We start from the raw sequence: 17,782 nt of genomic DNA on the forward strand, positions 1-17,782 counted from the left end.
AAAACGTTGCTTTACTGTCCATCCCAAAGCCTCCACCAGCCCAGATTTAGATTTAGAGAGGAGCTCTGCTCTCGCTCAGAGTTAACGGATGTCTTTTGAGAGGTTTACTACTCTGTTAGTTCATTTGGCACAAGACTCTTTCTATGCTGCTATAAACATCGCCGTAAAGGGATCAGTGAGGCTGACCTCTGTGAAGTCCATAAAAAGATCTTTGTCTCTGATAATGTCACTGATACAGAATATAAGTGATGGCAGCCCCTGAATGAGCCCATGCAGCACTGTCTTCGGTGAAAAGTGGCTCTTACTCCCTTGCCTTCTATTTTTTGTGTTTTCACCTTCCCCTCATTGTCTGGTTGTTAATTAGCTCCTTTTCCCCTTTTTCAGTGTGTCATCCATCTTACCTTTATCTCCCTTAAAAATATCCAGACCCAGTTTATCAGTACATTTCACCAAGCTGGATGCCAACATTATAACTTAATTTTTTTTAATAGAACAGAAAGTCTTTATTGCCAGTTCCCTCTGTTGTTTCTGTAATTAATCCTCCTGGAGTGTAGAAATGTAAAATGTCGTGCAACAACAGCAACAAATTGTGGTTTGATTCTGCTACACTGAATTGTCCCGTGTTAATATGTGATGACTTTTTTGTAACAATGGTTTGAGTAGTCACACACTGAAGTCACACACAACAGGCTGATGGGCTGTTTGACCTGAAAAACACAATAAGAGAGACTGGATTTGGAGACAGGACACACAATACAGAGGTTTTTGTGAATACTTCCACTTCCACTGGCAAGGAATGAGAAGACTGCAAGCACAATGTGCAACATGTTTGTTAGACCTCAAGGATACACACAATGTGCTCTGAATGGAAACAGAACTTTCCTTTGTCTATAAGAAAAACTCTACAAGATTGCTTTAATGGGAAAACAAGAAATAAGGAACAGTTGTGCAGAGACAAGCAGGGTCAGATGACTTCATAGGTGACTCAAGAAGTGCAATCAAGGTGCGGCTGGTGCAAACATCAAGAATGGTAGGTTCTGGAAAGTACCACAATGAAAACATGGCCTGAAGTAGGAAAAGAGTCTGGAGAGGGTGGAAGGGCAGGTGTTACCATGACAGTCCAGGTATATAACAAAAACATGTTCCTGATATATTTGAAGTATGAGTTGCATTAAGCCGTGATCTCAAGCATGTAAGGGATTAAAATCCCTCTGCATGCTGTCAATGTAATAGATAATTTGCTCTGATTATCCTGGTTAATAGTATTGAGGTTTTTTTGTGTATGTTTGCTTTTTGTTTGTTTGTTTTCCCTAACAAAAATGGCCTCCATTAAAACAGTCTATTACCTTCATTACCTTTTCTTCAATAACAAATCTCCAGTCTTGTATCTTATCAAAGCCTATTTCAGTGTAATAAACCCTCATGCTACAAAATACCAGTCTAATTAAACTGAAAAAAAATCAATAGATGAAAGAATAGATGAAGATGCAATAGATGAAATTCAAATAACCATGACAATAGGGCACATAAAGGAACAGATTAACCAGCAATCGAGAATGACGCTTGTGCTTTGGCTGAGTGGAGAGAAACTCACTGCCATCTCTTAATCACTGAGTCAAGCTTGCTGTGTTCAAGTTAGCCTTTGCTTCATTGCCAGTCACAGGCTGCTTCGCAAAGCCACCAAACTTGATGATCACTAAATGCCATTACTGAAATTGAAATCAGAAAGCAAGCAGAAGAAAGTGAACACAGGAAGGTATCAGCCATTGGGTTGAAAGTGGAGGTGATGGCTGAAATACCACATAGTGTGAAAGGTAAGGTTGAGGGGCTATAATGTGAAATTAACTTTTATTTGTTCAAGTTCATTTCAAATTGAGGCAAAACTATTAAACAACCAAGAAGGTATTGATACAAGAAATTTGCCAAAGATCACAGGGAGAAAAACACAAATGTCACACAAGAAATGCAGTGTAAATAGGACCTAGTTGGAGGAAAATAGCTGAAAGTTGTTTGGGAAGATGTTTGACAGATTATGATAGTGACTGATGATTATGATGTTGATGTTTACAATTATCACCCAATGTGAGCAAAGAAAGTAAAGTTCATGTATTTTATAGTTCTAACACACTTAACTTCCTGAAGCTCTCACATCGGGAGACCTGTGTTTTCTCTGTCACTAATTGAGCAAACACCATTCTCAACACTTCAGCAGAGATGTGTTGGAGAGGCCCACTAATCCTAGCAAAGAGCAAATCAGAGATAGTGCTCACTGCTTTCAGCTAATGAAGAGAGGGAGGAATGGCTGATGAGTAAGAGAGATGGACTGAAAGGGAGAGGAGAGGAGAGGAGGACTTGTCATTACAGGTGCTTGAAAGATTTGTTTGTGATTACACGTGGAACTATTAAACGTAACTTTCAGACTGCCACTTCTTCTGCTTTTTTTTTTTCTTAGAGCTGCTGAAGAAAAGGTGTGACTTTTCATCATCCCAAGAGTTAACACATAATATACTGCATTACAATGAGAAGTAGTGTAGGTGTACATGAGAACACTGACTAGTTGTTGGCGCAACAAGAGACATGAACTAAGTATAGCTCACTTGTATAGTGGTGCAGTATCATCTTAATGTAACTGAGTAATACTGGCAGCTTTTTTGTTTGGTTTGGAAGAGAACCTGAATGACACGTTGTATAAACAGGAGAAATAGAGTTGTAATTTTCTCCTGGTGGAGTATGAAGAATATTATTATGTATGGAGGAAGGAAAGGGGACTATGCTCTACTGTTCTGCTAATATGCAAGATATGTGTGGACATGATGTGTTCTGTGTCAGCGCAGAGAAAAAGCAATAACCCTTTTATTTTTATTGTTTTATAGTTTTCATGGATGGGACACTGAGGAGGGTAATATTTGTGTGGAATGAAACAGAAAATACGGCACATTTTCCTTTTTTTTTTCTCCCATATGCAATAAGACTGCATCTCGCCTATAATGCCACCATCTCTGCAATGATCTCTCATCTTTTGCATCGCCTCCTCACCACGCTACCTTTGATTTCAAGAGCTGAACTATTCTGCAACATTTGTTGATGTGGTTCTGCAAGTAAATGCTGCAGAATTGTGCTCCTCTTGGAATTGTTCTTCTTCGCTGACCACCGGGACAGGAACCCACCATCATCGTCTATACACTGCAAAGAGCCAAAGAGTTTCATTTGCTCATGCGCCCAGACCTACAGACACAAAACACACAAGCAGATACCTGTTAAGATGGTCATAACAAGGAATGTGTTGAATTTGACTGATTGCCACAGATACTTTTCAACACAAGATTTAAGTGTGGAAAACATTCCTTGACTAAGAACTGATGGCGCCTGACCAGATCGTGCTATCAAATGGCATAAACAAGGTATAATGACTGTAAGGTATTGTAATGGTCAGGCAGATAAAACATTTGGTTAAAGTTGGGGGAAAGATTATGGTCACAGTTGAAGGTGAACCAATTGTGGCCAGAACCTGCACTGAGATAGGATGATAGTATGTGAGGCATGTTTCATTTAGTTACTTACAAACTGTTGTTCTGTTCCTTTCATACCAGTTTCCATTCAAATACCTGAAAACCAATGAAAAACATGAATGAACCAATGAAAAACTACTTTAAATACAAGGGCCACACTTCACCAATAAGCCTATCCAACCATTCAGAGAAGCAAACTCAGTAGGAGTTCCATCAGATGGTCATACAGTACAGTACAGTACAGTACAGTACAGTACAGTACAGTCTACAAACAGCCAGGTCTACTCCCCATACCTGATCTGCCTGCCAGTGGCTCTGCTGTTGTTCAGGTCCAGTGAGTATGAAGTACCAGGCCTCACCAACCAATCTGCTGCCTCTGTGTCTCAGAGACCAGCTCAGGGATCTGAGCCCTGGGCTTGAAGATGTTCTGGATGACTTCCAGATCTCATTAACCTTGGGCTGAGGCCCTAGAATTAGATCAGAGCCCTGAAGGCCAGTGGGTCAGGATATAGTTCTCTCATTCCCTGCTCAGCTCTACTGTACTTCACAGGTGAACAGTATATACAAGTATATATCCAGAATGTACAATCCTGACACATTGCTCCTGTCAAGTGTCATGCAGATGAAATCCTCATATTAACTAAGATTTTTAATAACACAGTAGGATGTCTTACATAGTGTACATTAATCCAGACATCATAATGTCTCTTAAGGCAATACAGGTATTGCTATGGTATGATTATATATTTAGTATATTTACTTTCAAGTATTACAATTGCTTATAAATGCTGTGCCAAATTCGCATTAAAGGTTATTGTTGTTTTGCTTTCATCAGCTCTTACAGATGGAGAGTATGTTTACAACTTGCATTAACCTCTTAACAGCAGATAATTATCTGCTAAAGAAGGAAAATAGTATAGTTTATAAAAATCTTTAAGATGTATGTAGCTGTTTTTTGTAGAAATATAGACTAACAGTCATTCATAGCAACTTTTGTGTTTCAGTAACACCTGCCTGATAAATTTCCTGATTTCGTTCATGATGTATCATCGTGTGCGATGTTGATGTTGAGCCAGTATTCCCACTCAACAGCTAGAGTTCTGTTACCTCTGTGCTTCCACAAATTTGCTTTAATTGCCTGTTACGGGCTGTGGTGACAGGATCAACAAATGGTATTATAGTCATATCCTACCTTTGTCTGACAGGCAAACATACAGTACATGTTTCCTTGGTATAAACACAACCTTAGAACACTTGATGCACACAGGAGCTCTCACTTCATTATTGTGATACACATAACACCTTATATTGTTTCCTAATAATTCTTATTCATGCTTATCTAGATGTTATTATAAGACATCTCGCTGCATTTTAAAGGTGCATTTTTGATGCACTGTGCTTGTTCTACATTCAGTTCTGATATGAGTTCAAAGAAAATGCCACACTAACTTTTAATCATGGTTACATATGTTTCCATGACCTTTTTGCTGCTGCAGAATTGTTACAAAAGGGATTGTTTTTAGTAATGAACACACATACACATGTGACACACATTCAGTCTTGCCCTGCTGCCTCTTTCCACTGTGCTGTTTTGTTTTGGCTCGCATGCTCACAAGTCACCAGACCATCAGCAGCCTAATGTGCAAATCTACTCAATGCCAAGTCTTTTTCATCTCTATGAATCAGAAGTCATTTTCAGGGGCGAAATAGGTTTGTTGTAAATAACTGGATCAGTTATACTGACTGTGTTACACATGCAGAATGAATTGTTGAAGGGTTGTACATAGGGAGAAAATTGTTGTCCTGGATGGATGAAAAGTAGAGTCAGTGTACTGTTTGTCAATGCTGTTGCCATGTCCACTGGCTCATGCGTTTCATGGCGTGCTATTACCAGCGTGTGTGTGCTAACCTTCTTGCCACCATGTGCGTGTCCATCCTCGGGTGATGCATGGTCCAGCATTGTGCAGCACCATGGTGGCCTTGGAACAGAGCCTGGCCAAACAGATTGCAGGAGGAAGCTGCGAGGTTCGAAAAGGAACATCCCCTCAGTTCAGCGAAGGTCGGACGGAGGCATCATTAGGTTGACAGAGTCTAAAACAGGGTCTAGTGGTGTGGGGGAGTTGACTGACGGTTTTTGACTCAAGGACACGTCAGTATCAGAGGTTAATGACAGAGGCAGCCTTGGTACGCCGTAGGGGATGCCACTTATCATACTGATACAGATAGTCTGTGTGTGTGTGTGTGTGTGTGTGTGTGTGTGTGTGTGTGTGTGTGTGTGTGTGTGTGTACCTGTACTTGTACTTCTATCTTTGTGAGGGCTAGTTTGAGTTATAGCCATTTGAGAGAGGACATTTTAGGAAAGTGAGGACATGTGTTTTTGGGGTTCAGGTTTAGGTTAAGTCTAGCGTAAGGGGCTAAGGAATGCAAGATGTGAATGAGTGTCCTCACAAAAATAGAAGGAAAAGTTTGTGTGTGTGTGTGTGTGTGTGTGTGTGTGTCTGTGTCTGTGTCTGTGTCTGTGTTGCAACGTAAATAATAATTCAGTGGCAGAGAGTCATTTTTAACACTCTTACTTTCTATTGAAATAGAAAATAACTGACTGTCAAAAAACAGTCATAGAATCTGATCAATGCATCATAAAATGCCAGATTCCTGGCTTTTATTAACAAACAATCCTCTACTGATTCAAGTGTGTGTGTGTGTGTGTGTGTGTGTGTGTGTGTGTGTGTGTGTGTGTGTGTGTGTGTGTGTGTGTGCATGTGAATCAACCTCTTTGCCTCAGTCCTAATTGTCCACATTTGATCAGAGCAGTCGTGGTCTGGGGCGCTTCCTTGTCCTCCTTACAGCTCCATTTATCACAAGCAGCAATGGAGACACACAAAGGCACGCAACGCTTCAAGGTGAATCCCTTCAAATTGCTCAGCTTGTGTTACCTTGTTAAATCGATGTGCTTGGTGACAACCGACGGCAATGGAAATCTCACCAGGCAGGAGGCATTTGCACCTCTCTGTGACATAGAAGTGCTTTGGAGTTTAAGAAAATTAGGTTAAAAGGCTGTTGCAGTCCATTTTCTTATTTTCCTCTTAATAAGAAATGTTGCTTTCACTTGTTATGTTTATACCTGAGTTTGTTTAGGTTACACACTGCTGCAATTTGAAGACTCTATATATATAAGACATATCATGAGCAAAAACCAGCCAACATGGCTGAGTATTTCCACACTGGGACTGCAGTCTCAGAATCATAGATTCAGACAGTCTGGGCTTAATTCATCACCTGGCTAAGAAACCAATCCCGTCAACTTGCAGGGTGGGACAAAAGAAATGTCAAACCTCCAGCATAGAGTGGACTTGTTAGGACAAAGAGCGAGAGTTTGCATTTGCACAGCCACTAACCCTGTCACAAGCTAATTAGCAACGTAAACAAATAGAAGGTGCTAACTACTCTGACCATTTTGATACGTCTGCTAGTCGCCAGTCTTGGTGAACGACAGATTCTTCATGTGAGCCTGACTGAGGCTCAAACACGTATCACTGAGTCTCTCTGAAGTTTCCTCAGAGCAGTGTGCCATCTTGATGTCCACTGCTCTTTCAACTGTCGACAAAGCTGAATATTCATAGAATTTCTCAGTGAGGAAGTAAACATAAATTCCATTTTCGTAGTTCTTTTTTTACTTATTAGTAGGAAAACCATGTCAAACAACATACTAATCATAGAGGGGTATTTTTACATACTGGAGGTGTCTGGAGTGGGACTTTAAGTAAAGCATAATTTAGGAAAGCATAATTTATTACTCAAATTCACATGAGCAGTCACATTCTTCACTTCTGAGAAAGTGTTTTAGGAAAAGAAGCTTCAGTGCTTCCTTTACTTTTTCCTTTAGCTTAGGAAAGGAGATGTTGCACATTTTCATGTTGAAAATTCACAATCCAAGCATTCTATGCCACCTTTTCTATTCAATATGCAAATTTTAATAAAAGAACTTGGGTTTGATAGTAATACATGTGTTTTATGTGAGTGTGGAGCCAACAGAAAACCGCTTCATTACACGCTTTCATGCACAGGGCCTCTGGAATACGATCAGCAGTTTTTGGCAACATATTTCATGCAACAAACCAAATGGTGTTCAAAACATCTCCCTCTGTTAGGAAAGAATACAGAGAGCTACTGCTCTTTATGTGTTTTAAAGAAAAATAAAGTTTAAAATGGTCACAAGTATTTGTCTTACCCTTATTTGCCTTTTCTAGGCCAGTGTTATTTCAAAGCAACAGCTTTGAAATCATTGTGTCTTTATTTAAAGCTGTACTGTGAATACATCACATTTAATTAAGGTATGAGGTGTGCATTTTCATGCTGTAAGTTAAGGTCCCTTCTTTTCTATGTAAATATGTTTTCTTTTTAGATTATTACAAGCATGGTGGAGTTTTAGCACACCCATCCTACACCTGCACATGGCTTATTTCACTGTGTTCAGCATTTTACTGAAATTTGCAGTGACAAACTTTTTTTGACAGATATATTTACATTGCTTTGTTGAGGTTAAGTCAGATTCTTTTAGTTCCACTGTGTTTTTGTCCTAACTCCACAACTTTATATCTTTCTCTGATCTGATTGAAAACCAAACAATTTAAAAAAAAGAAACGCTACAAATGAAGCAGGTCTAACAGTTGATAAATCTTGATGTTGTCTCTCAAAGAGCCTTTCCGTCATCACATTTCCCTCAGTTTTAATTATTCATTGAGAATTGCAACATCCTCAATAAATATAAATTAAGTATTAACACTCTGACAGTCAGTATCCTCAGGGTTGACCCAACTTTTATATTCAGGAAGAAAAAAAAAAACATCTGTGTGTATTTCTGCATTGCAAATATATTCATACCAGTCGGTGAAAGCATTTTTAACTCTATGAAAAAAATATATATTTTGTACAATGAAAATCACAGTTTTTAATACTTCAGAGTAAAGGCTCCCAATACCAAAACAGATGGTCTCATTATATTTTGGTGAACCTTGCTACATCAATTTCCATATTTGAAAATAAGACTTAATTTTCATGAATCTGTTAAAAGCAAAGAGATATGAATTTCTGATAAATATTATCATGGCTGACAGTGATTATCGACAGACACCAGACAGCTACACTGCCTTTTGTTTACTGATGCTGAAGATGTGGCTGTTGAAACAAATAATATTGCTGGAAAAGTGAAAAAGAAAAAAATGAAACATTATGATTTTTTTTTCAGCAAAGTATGTGAAGAGAAACATTGTGAAGATATGTGATGTTGTCATGTGACATTTTTACCTGTGTGTCCATAACATGGTCGGACTTTGCTCTCATATCTTTTCATATCTTTCTGTCACCCTCAGCGTGCCACCCAGGCTTCTACAAGGCATATGCTGGAAACATCAAGTGTTCAAAGTGCCCTCCGCACAGTTTCAGCTATGGAGAAGGATCTGCTATCTGTCGATGTGAGAAGGGCTTCTTCAGGGCTGAGAAAGATCCTCCGACTATGGCTTGCACACGTGAGTATATCACTGACCGGGGCGTGAGACTTACTTATAACCACATAGATGTACAGAGCTTTGACTCATGCTTGTATGACTCTGCATGCCCCTGGTGGGCTGAAAGAGAGAGATGACAAATAATGACAGTCCAGAATAGGATTTGGGAGATGCTGAAAGTTTGTTAATGGTGAAATCACATTCTATATTTCTATAGTTGTGTATGTCTGACAGTCTGGGTATGTTATTACTTTGTCTATAAAGGATTACTCCAGTGGTCTCTCAGAATGTGCTGCGGCCGTAAATCCAGTCTCGTCTCCAGGACTTATCTGGTATGAAACTGTGCATTAGAGAGCCTCTGGATGAATTACATGGCTTTTGTTCAGCTGCCTCGTCTTCATCTGTGATTCAATGGCTGTCATTACGACTTCATATTTGCATTAAATTACAGTTTAACCGGACTAATTCTCCTTTAATTAAAAAGCCATTTAGCTGTCACTGAGATAGACGGGGGCCACGTCTGAGAGCTCTCCAGGGTGAAAGACTGTATTTGTCTTTTACAGGAAGACAAAGCCAAGTCATTGTGGGGATGCTGTGAGTTTACAGTGCCCTGCAAGATGCACTGTTTGCAAAAAGAAATCTTCAGAAATGCTTGGCTCTTCATACAGTGTTTTCATTTCTAAATTTAGACTCAGATGATGCAACACACTGGTTGTGCTCCTAGAAATCCATGAATTTGTACCTGTCAGCTTTTCAGTGTAAGGTCTCATTTTGTTGGACAGCTACTAGAACGTTTATCTTCGGGGTGAACTGCAATCTCACCTTTTCACACAATATAATGGAGACAACTGTTTCAGCAAAGAGATGTTTCTTTCAAGATCTTGTTTTTCAACAGTTGCTGTTGGTTCTTGAAGTAAGTCTTCGATATGTATATGCTAAATCTTAAAGGCCACCTTAACTCCCAAACAAACACACGGTGTATAAAAGCTTGTGGGGGTGTGACAACACACAAAGCTAAGAGGAGCAGACTACCACATCTATTTTTACAAGCTATGAACTCACATAATGGATTTTAAGCAGGAGCTTGTGGGCCAGAGCATAAACTGTTAGCTTGCTTGCGTCTAAGAAAAAAAAAAGAAATGGAGATTAAAGACTGGAGGCCTGAGAGGAAGACAAAGGTAAAGAGCAAGAACTAGGGGATGTCACAGGAGGAGAGATAAAGGTGGAGAGAAAGTGTGAAGGCTGGATGGAGTAGACAGTGAAGAGAGAGAGGAAGGAGGTTGATGATACCAATCTCCCCCTAGAGGAGAATAGGAGCTGACTGATGGCAGTGGGGTTGCTCTGCGGGAGGGGGGGGGTGGGTGGATTCTCCTCGATGGAGAGAATAGAGGAGGTGAGATAATGGCCGATAGAGGAAGAAAGAGATAAAGAGAGCGAGAATGGACATACGCTGACAGAAGTGGAGGAGGGGTGGGAGGAGTCTTCCTGTCCGCTGAGATTTTTAGCAAAGGCAGGGAAGGAGAGGGATGGAGGGATGGTAAAGGAGAGGGAAACATCCCATTGTCTAGGCAGACAGTGAGCTTGGCAGGATGGGAGTGTTCAGATCCCTCAGGCCTTTTAACTCCACCCTGTTGACAGCTGGCTGCCTGCTATAGCACAATACTTACCCTGACACACAAACACACACACCCCGACAGCACCAAAATACCTCGCCGAAGTGAAATGTGAGGCAGGTGAAATAACTTAGAATGTTTACTGCACGGGAGAGGAATGCATTATGAAGAGTTATGTGGTACAGCAGTAACATGTGATATTTAGCCATAACAGTTATACTGCAATGGACCGGCGTGAAATACAGCTCTAAAATTCAGAGGGATTCTTTAAACATAGATCAACAGACTGTGTTGTTATTTGTGTAAACATTTAGAACGCTGTGTTAGCTGCGCTGTACGTCAGGGGTCAGTTTCAGGTCCTGTGCTTGTCTCAGTATATGCGCTCCCTTCAGTCCCTGACTTCATAGTATGAATGCATTTTTACTTCATGTGGATGAAATATGATTGAATCTTTTCTTCTGCATAGTAATATGGGCGCTGTGATTACAGTAAAGGAGTGCTTTGATGAAAGTGATTAAATTCCCACAATCCTTTTATCGGTTAGGAAATATTTCCAAAATCAAATAATTTCTCCAAAATCAAATAATTCCCCACGAATAATTTATTCCAGAGACAGTAATGAATCTTTTATTTTAGCCAATTTCAACTATTCTGACATTTGCAGCTTTTGAAAATTCACCCAAAGCGGAATGAAAGCACAACTTTGGCCAGAGCTTCATTAGGATTAAAAGGCAGCTGCTAGGCTTTTAAATGGAAATATAGGAAGAGAAGATTTTAAGATTTTATTCAAGATTTATTACTTCCAATACATAGATTTAAACTATTTTACATTTCTGACAAAGCTTTTCTGTCTTTTTCAAAGTCAGCACCAACAACTAAATATGACTCTTTCTTTTTGTCTTCTTCTGTTGACAGGCCCTCCGTCTCCTCCCCGTAACTTAATGTTTAACCTGAATGACACCTGTCTGATGCTGGAGTGGTCACCTCCCAGCGACACTGGGGGTCGCCGGGACCTCACCTACAACGTCCAGTGCAAACGCTGTGGCCCGGAGCCAGACCAGTGCCAGCTGTGTGAGGAGGAGCTCCGTTTCCTGCCGCGACCATTAGGCCTGACCAACGCTACTGTCACTGTCATGGACTTCTCGGCGCACGCCAACTACACCTTTGAGATTGAGTCTCTCAACGGGGTGTCAGACATGAGTTCCTTCCCTCGCCAGGTGGCCATCATCACCGTCAGCACTGATCAGGGCGGTGAGTCTGTATTATGTGAATTTTACTTGATGCTGTGTGTGTCACTTTTACTGCAGCATATGATCTTTAAAAGATGACTTATACTTTGTTGAAAAAAATCATGACAAGTTTATTGCAGTGTGTTAAACATCATGTTTTTATGACTGTGTTTTCTTAAGAAATGTTTTAATGAGAGTCAGGTGAAGTCTAACTTCCTTGTTCAGCTTATTAATCTGACACTTTCATACCATTCTCATGGTTCATATGGTTGCAGGATGAACACAAGCGCATCTCCATCAGTCATTCCCATATGTTGGCAGAATAGCTGAAATACATATAGATTTTTGTGAAATTTGATGGTAGTTAGACCACAAGCCAGTGAGCATTTTGTTTTTGGCAGGGATAATACCACCATGTGGTAAGAACATTTCAGTTTTGTTTTCCTGACTATTTTTTTTCAAAGATCTCAAGCTATGGGAGTATGAAGAGGTCACTTGTGGAGTTTTGGACCACTTGTAAGTGGGTCTGCTTTCCTGTAATTGTACAGCCCGTCTAACATAAACTGCAAAAGCTCTTGAGTACATTATTGAGGTGGAATTAAATTCACAAGACATGCAATCACATCTGCTTCAAGCGATTCAGCAAACTGTGATGACTGACATGGCAACAACACGTTGTTCATGAGTGTGATGTGGAATTTTCCACACTTTATCCTTGAATCCTTCTTCCAAGACGAGTTATACTCCAAAATGTATGACTGCCATAAGCCAATCAGGATGTCTCCACTGTGGCTCCATATTCATGATAAGTAGTTCTAAATATTTGCTAATATTAAAACAGCCAATTTATAGGATAGTCAGGTGTTTTGTGCTCCCTCAGTGCTTTTTCATATTTCAGGTTTTCATGCTTTGTTGAATACACAGTTTTCACTGTTATCCTCCGCAGCCTTTGATGCAGTTGGCAGAGAAAGACAGGCCTAAAGTCAAGTCAGAATGACATTGCAGTTCACGTTCCTCTAGAATTTGTAGTTTGTGTCCTTAACTACTGCTGTAAATGATGGCAGGAGGCCAAGGAGAGGTTGTCTCTACCTACCTACTTGCTCTAAATAATGTTTTCATGCTGAAAGGCCCATATTTCCTCTGGGACATGGCATGGTGTATAGAGCGCTTATGCTTTTAATTTGTGATTTGCAAACACTGTGTTTTCTGTTTTCTCACTCCTCCTGCTACCATCCTCCCTTGACTATTTTCTCACCTCTTTTTTTCTTTTGGTTGTTTGTCCTCCTCTTCCTCTCTCTCTCTCCCAATTTATGTTTCCAAACATGTTTGTTTTTTTCTTTCCTCTTTGTTCTCTCCTCCCTCCTTTCTCTCCTTCCCTCCATCCTTCTGTTGCTGTGGGATTCTGGGAGAAATACATTTACTCATACAGCCAAAACACATTAAATGCATTTTTCTGTGTCACTGGGGACAACTCTAGCCTTTACAGGTAACTCAATGTTACACACAGCCTTTGTATTTCATTAGGATGCCCAGTTTAGCACATAGTCGTGGCAGGTCCCCCGGCTGTACGCAAGACCCATTTCATCACTAATATACTCAGCTGCACTTATTTAAAATGCTCAGGGGAAGAGGCAGATTCCTGGACCTTTGCTAGTGATAAACAAACTGATGTTGTGCTTTACTGCTATCACCTTGACAGAACCTAGAGATTAGTGAGTCTATGGAAAGTACCATTCACATTCAATTTGATGGGAAGGTTATTGATTACATAGTGTATGTTGGCTTTAATTGCACTGTTTGCCGTTCAGCCCATGCTCTGATAATCCTGGTTTTTATTTCAAGGAATTAGCGGGTATAATAAATAGTATGTAATGATTCTTATCCAGCACTGTGAGTGGAAACTAATAAACCTCTCACCTTCTCCTGCCTTCTACTTTTGTATTTGACCAAACTAACTGCCAGTGCTATAGATGGAACCACTGCAACCTTAAACAGTCACACAAAATCTCTCACTATGGTGACATAGTGTAGTTTAATTTACGTTGTGTGAGTGGTGACTGACACAGTTTCCCTCAGGGCTTGCCGTAGCTGTACAATTCCGTTGAGAACCACTGAGAAATAATATGCTCAAATCAGGTTCCTGTACAAACAGAACAGTTTCCCATATGCAGAAGAACATCAAACTTACTGCTTTGGGATACAGCAGATTTGTTCCTGTAGTAGAGTCAGACACTCAGTGCTTGTGTGTGGTTAATATTCCTGGCTGCCTGCTTAATTCAACCAGACTCACTGTTGCACTTTTGTTGATAGACTGCTTATTGCACCCGTTGGTTTTAATTATTGCTTTTTTGTGTTGGCCTCCGTTCTTTAATCACTCCACTCAATTGTTATTTCTGCTTGTCCCACTATACAATTTAAAGAGGTGTGTTGAGTAGAACTGCAGGAAGACGTTCTGCACATCTGCAACCTTGCGCTTCTTTTCACACCTCAACTAGGAGCTAATTTGCTGTGATGGAAATTAACATATGTATAAGAAGAAGGAGGATGATCAATGCACACAAATAGTACACACAGTACTAATAACTTTATCATTTTTTATTTTTAACTTGTGCCTATTTTATTTATTTATTTTATCTATTCATGAAATGTAAAGTTCTGTATCAGAGGAGCTTGTTGAAAATTAAACAGTGCATCTCCAAGGGCTTTATCCTGCAAACAATACATTTTAATTAGAATCATCATTGAGTCATCCATCTCTTTGTTTTCACAAATTGTCTCAAATTGAATCTGAAAAAAAAATCAACAAGTTGATTTTTTTATATGGAAACACGACACTGTTGCCAGTTTTTTTCTTTAAATAAGTTCTTTCTTTATCCTCAAGGTGCTAGTTTTATCCAAACATATAATTTTTAACAGTGTCTCTAAGCTGCATCTTGTATTAGTCAACCCGAGCATGGACACTGTGTCTTTGCTGGTTAGAATGACACCTCGTGTTAGGAAGTGGGCCAGAGCAGTGACTAAAACTAATAAACTAATACAACTGGATAAATTCATGTGATGTATCCATGCACATACTCACACACCATTACTCAAATGCAGGGGGAACAGGCTGTATTTTATAGTGCAGTGATACATACTCTTCTTGTCATGGTTGCAGAAAAATGCAAACCAAGGCCCCAATCTATCATCCAAATGGCTCGACTTTCACTGCAAATACTGTAAAACTGATTCTTCTGCAGGTGTGTTACTGAACTGCTTTAGCAGTAATTACTCTCCTCAACAAATGCACAGTAGTGTGAAACCTGGGGTTACATTTGTGTTGTCTGTGGATAGATGCGCCTTCCATATTTCATCTGAATCGTCCTCTGCGATAAATTATGTTGCTTTTTTAAACAACAGAACATTTATTTTGTCAATATTTCAACAATATGTTTCAGTCCTGCAATCACTGACTAGCAGCAGCTTCAGCATGACTGTGGAAGGGGGAATCGGGTCTATCAGCCAGGCACATTTATTTGATGAGGAATTCATCAAAGTGTCTATTGTCACATTGTCAGCAATGTGAAAACAGTGGCTTTTCAGAAAGTCAGCATTTTCACAGAACTCAAAGATAACCATGCGAACCTTCTTAAGAAAAGCAAAAGTTGCATGCCGCAGTGATATGCATACATACAAATGCTTCTGCACATAAGCTTCCCCAGACACATCCATCTAAACTTCTCTGTGATGAGCATGTTTGGAAAGGTGCACAGAAAATGCTAACACCATTAGCATAGCGTTGCCATCAGCAGAAATAAGGCAGCCATGTGAAATTCTATGTGTTGTGGGGAATATCAAGAGTCTCCTGTAATAATGTGCGGTGGCCACAGATAAATTAGACTTAGTCATTAAAATGCAGATGGCCCTTTTGGTGAAAGCTTTGTGGCAGTGAGGTTAGTCCATGATTTGTTGTGCCTATGAGAGGCTGCTTTTCAAAAACACACACACACACACACACCAGTACTGTCCAAATGCATGAGTGGCGTAGAGATACTATATAGGCCTGTGATAATTTCCTGTCAGGCATAACCTTTTCAATATTTTGTGATTCATACAGTGAAGCTCATCTGATGTATACATCAATCTTTATAACACACACACACACACACACACACACACAGATGCACTGAGAGAGAGTGCAGAGAATTATAAAGCATGAGGATTAACAGCAGGGTAGTGTCTCGGCCTAGAGTAAATCCGTTCATATTTGGAAACAGAGAATAAGGGGGAAATTATGTGTGCATTTGCAGTTCTTGAGGTGAGAACCAGCAGCATGGCACTGCTGTGATCTGTGGACTTAGAAGTTTATGGTCAATATGAGGTTAGAAAGGTTAACATCCAGCAGGATCATCTGCGCAGAATTAGATTTGGATTGTTCTGTTGAAGAAGAAGAAACTCAGCCCACTTCCAAGTTGTTTCAGTAAACTGTTTAGACAGTGGTCCCTTCTACAATCTACATACCCACTAGCACGTAGTATTTTCACAAACAATTGGCAATTTAATGTATCTGCCCACATGTGGCGTTAACCAAAGGAGCCCTGGATATTTTCACAAAGTGGGTGACTGGGTCAGGAAGAAGAGAAAAGAGGAAGAGGCCGCTGGAGGACAAGCCACAGCTGAATATGGATGTGGTAGGTTACCTAAGGAGAGGAGAAGCCGAACAGAGACAAATGAAATAACAGTGGAAGAGAGGGAAAGGAGATAGATAATGATTAGTAGTATGTGCGAAAAGATAATTGAGTGGGCGGTGTGGGCGAAAGGTCAAAGAAGAGGGTGTCTACAGTGGCTACAGCATTTCAGAAAATTTAAAGTCACAGAAAGGGTGGGTCAGCATGACGTCATATCGCTGTTTTACTGTGGCACGAACTGCAGATTGAGGACGGGAAGTGATTTCCTACATAGGAAGTACCATCACGAATGATGATGATGTTGATGTGTGAATCACTTCTGCCACTTCTGTCTTATCTAACTATAATCTAAGGTACGTAATCGTCTCTGGACTATCCTCTCCCCACATGCGCTTTCTAGATAACTAAGGTTAACTATAGGAGCCCATTCTATAGATTCAACATTGTTTAAAACACTAGAGCAGCCTAACAGCAAAACAACAAAACCATAATTAAAATCCCTCCTGCCCTCCATCTGCTGTTTGTGACACAGCAACACAGCAATGTGACACCGAACTCAAACAAACCTTTTGTTTTCTTGTTTTCTTAAGTTTGAACTGATTTGAATTTATCTTTAACTCATCCCTTAGAAATATAGAACCCTTAATTTCTGCTTCTCAACTGCTCTACGTCTTTGGTTGTTGTTTTTCCTGGTTTTACAAATAGTTCAAAACTTAAATTTTGAGTTTAAAGTTTCAGACTCAAACTCAAAAATGTTGACAGAACTTTGCATAGTTTCATTAAATCTCAGAAACCTGAGATCTGAAGTTTCAGACTCAGAGCACCAAAATTTCTCGTGTGTGTGTGTGGTTACATTTAGTTTATTTGAAAAATATTGTGTATGCCTGTACCCAGCATATAGACAGGGAGGGATTATAAAAGTAAGTGTTTCATAATGCAAACTGGAAAACAAGTGGTGAGAGGGGGTGGACAGGTGGATGACTGCAGAAAGGAGCAAAGGAGGAGGAGGAAGAGGAGGAGAAGGAGGAAATGGCCTAGAAAAAGGAGAGCTGCTTTAATCACAGGAAGCAGCCGGGTAATTGTGTATGTCACTGAATGCAATCAGAGACAGGCCGGGTCCTCAGTTGCAGCGACGCATCAGAACATTCTTGCAGTAACTTGAGAGACTCTAATCAGACAGTCTTTTGTAGATGAAAAGCCTATGGGTAAAACTAACAATCTGGGATCTGCACAATGATATGGAATAATGTGGGAGGAGCT

General features: G+C 40.0%; 1 protein-coding gene across 2 annotated transcripts in view; it reads left to right on the top strand.

Annotated features, from left to right (window-relative positions):
* The window catches only part of LOC121194083 (ephrin type-A receptor 6-like), a 177,389-nt gene that overhangs the window by 83,524 nt on the left and 76,083 nt on the right, over window positions 1-17,782 (top strand). For both annotated transcript variants that reach the window (XM_041056666.1, XM_041056667.1), the window contains exons 4-5: window positions 8,879-9,034; window positions 11,542-11,877. In XM_041056666.1, the coding sequence (XP_040912600.1) occupies window positions 8,879-9,034; window positions 11,542-11,877 (492 nt within the window). The remainder of the gene's footprint in view (window positions 1-8,878; window positions 9,035-11,541; window positions 11,878-17,782) is intronic.

Source organism: Toxotes jaculatrix, chromosome 15 (assembly GCF_017976425.1).
Source record: "Toxotes jaculatrix isolate fToxJac2 chromosome 15, fToxJac2.pri, whole genome shotgun sequence".
Classification (NCBI taxonomy): domain Eukaryota; kingdom Metazoa; phylum Chordata; class Actinopteri; family Toxotidae; genus Toxotes; species Toxotes jaculatrix.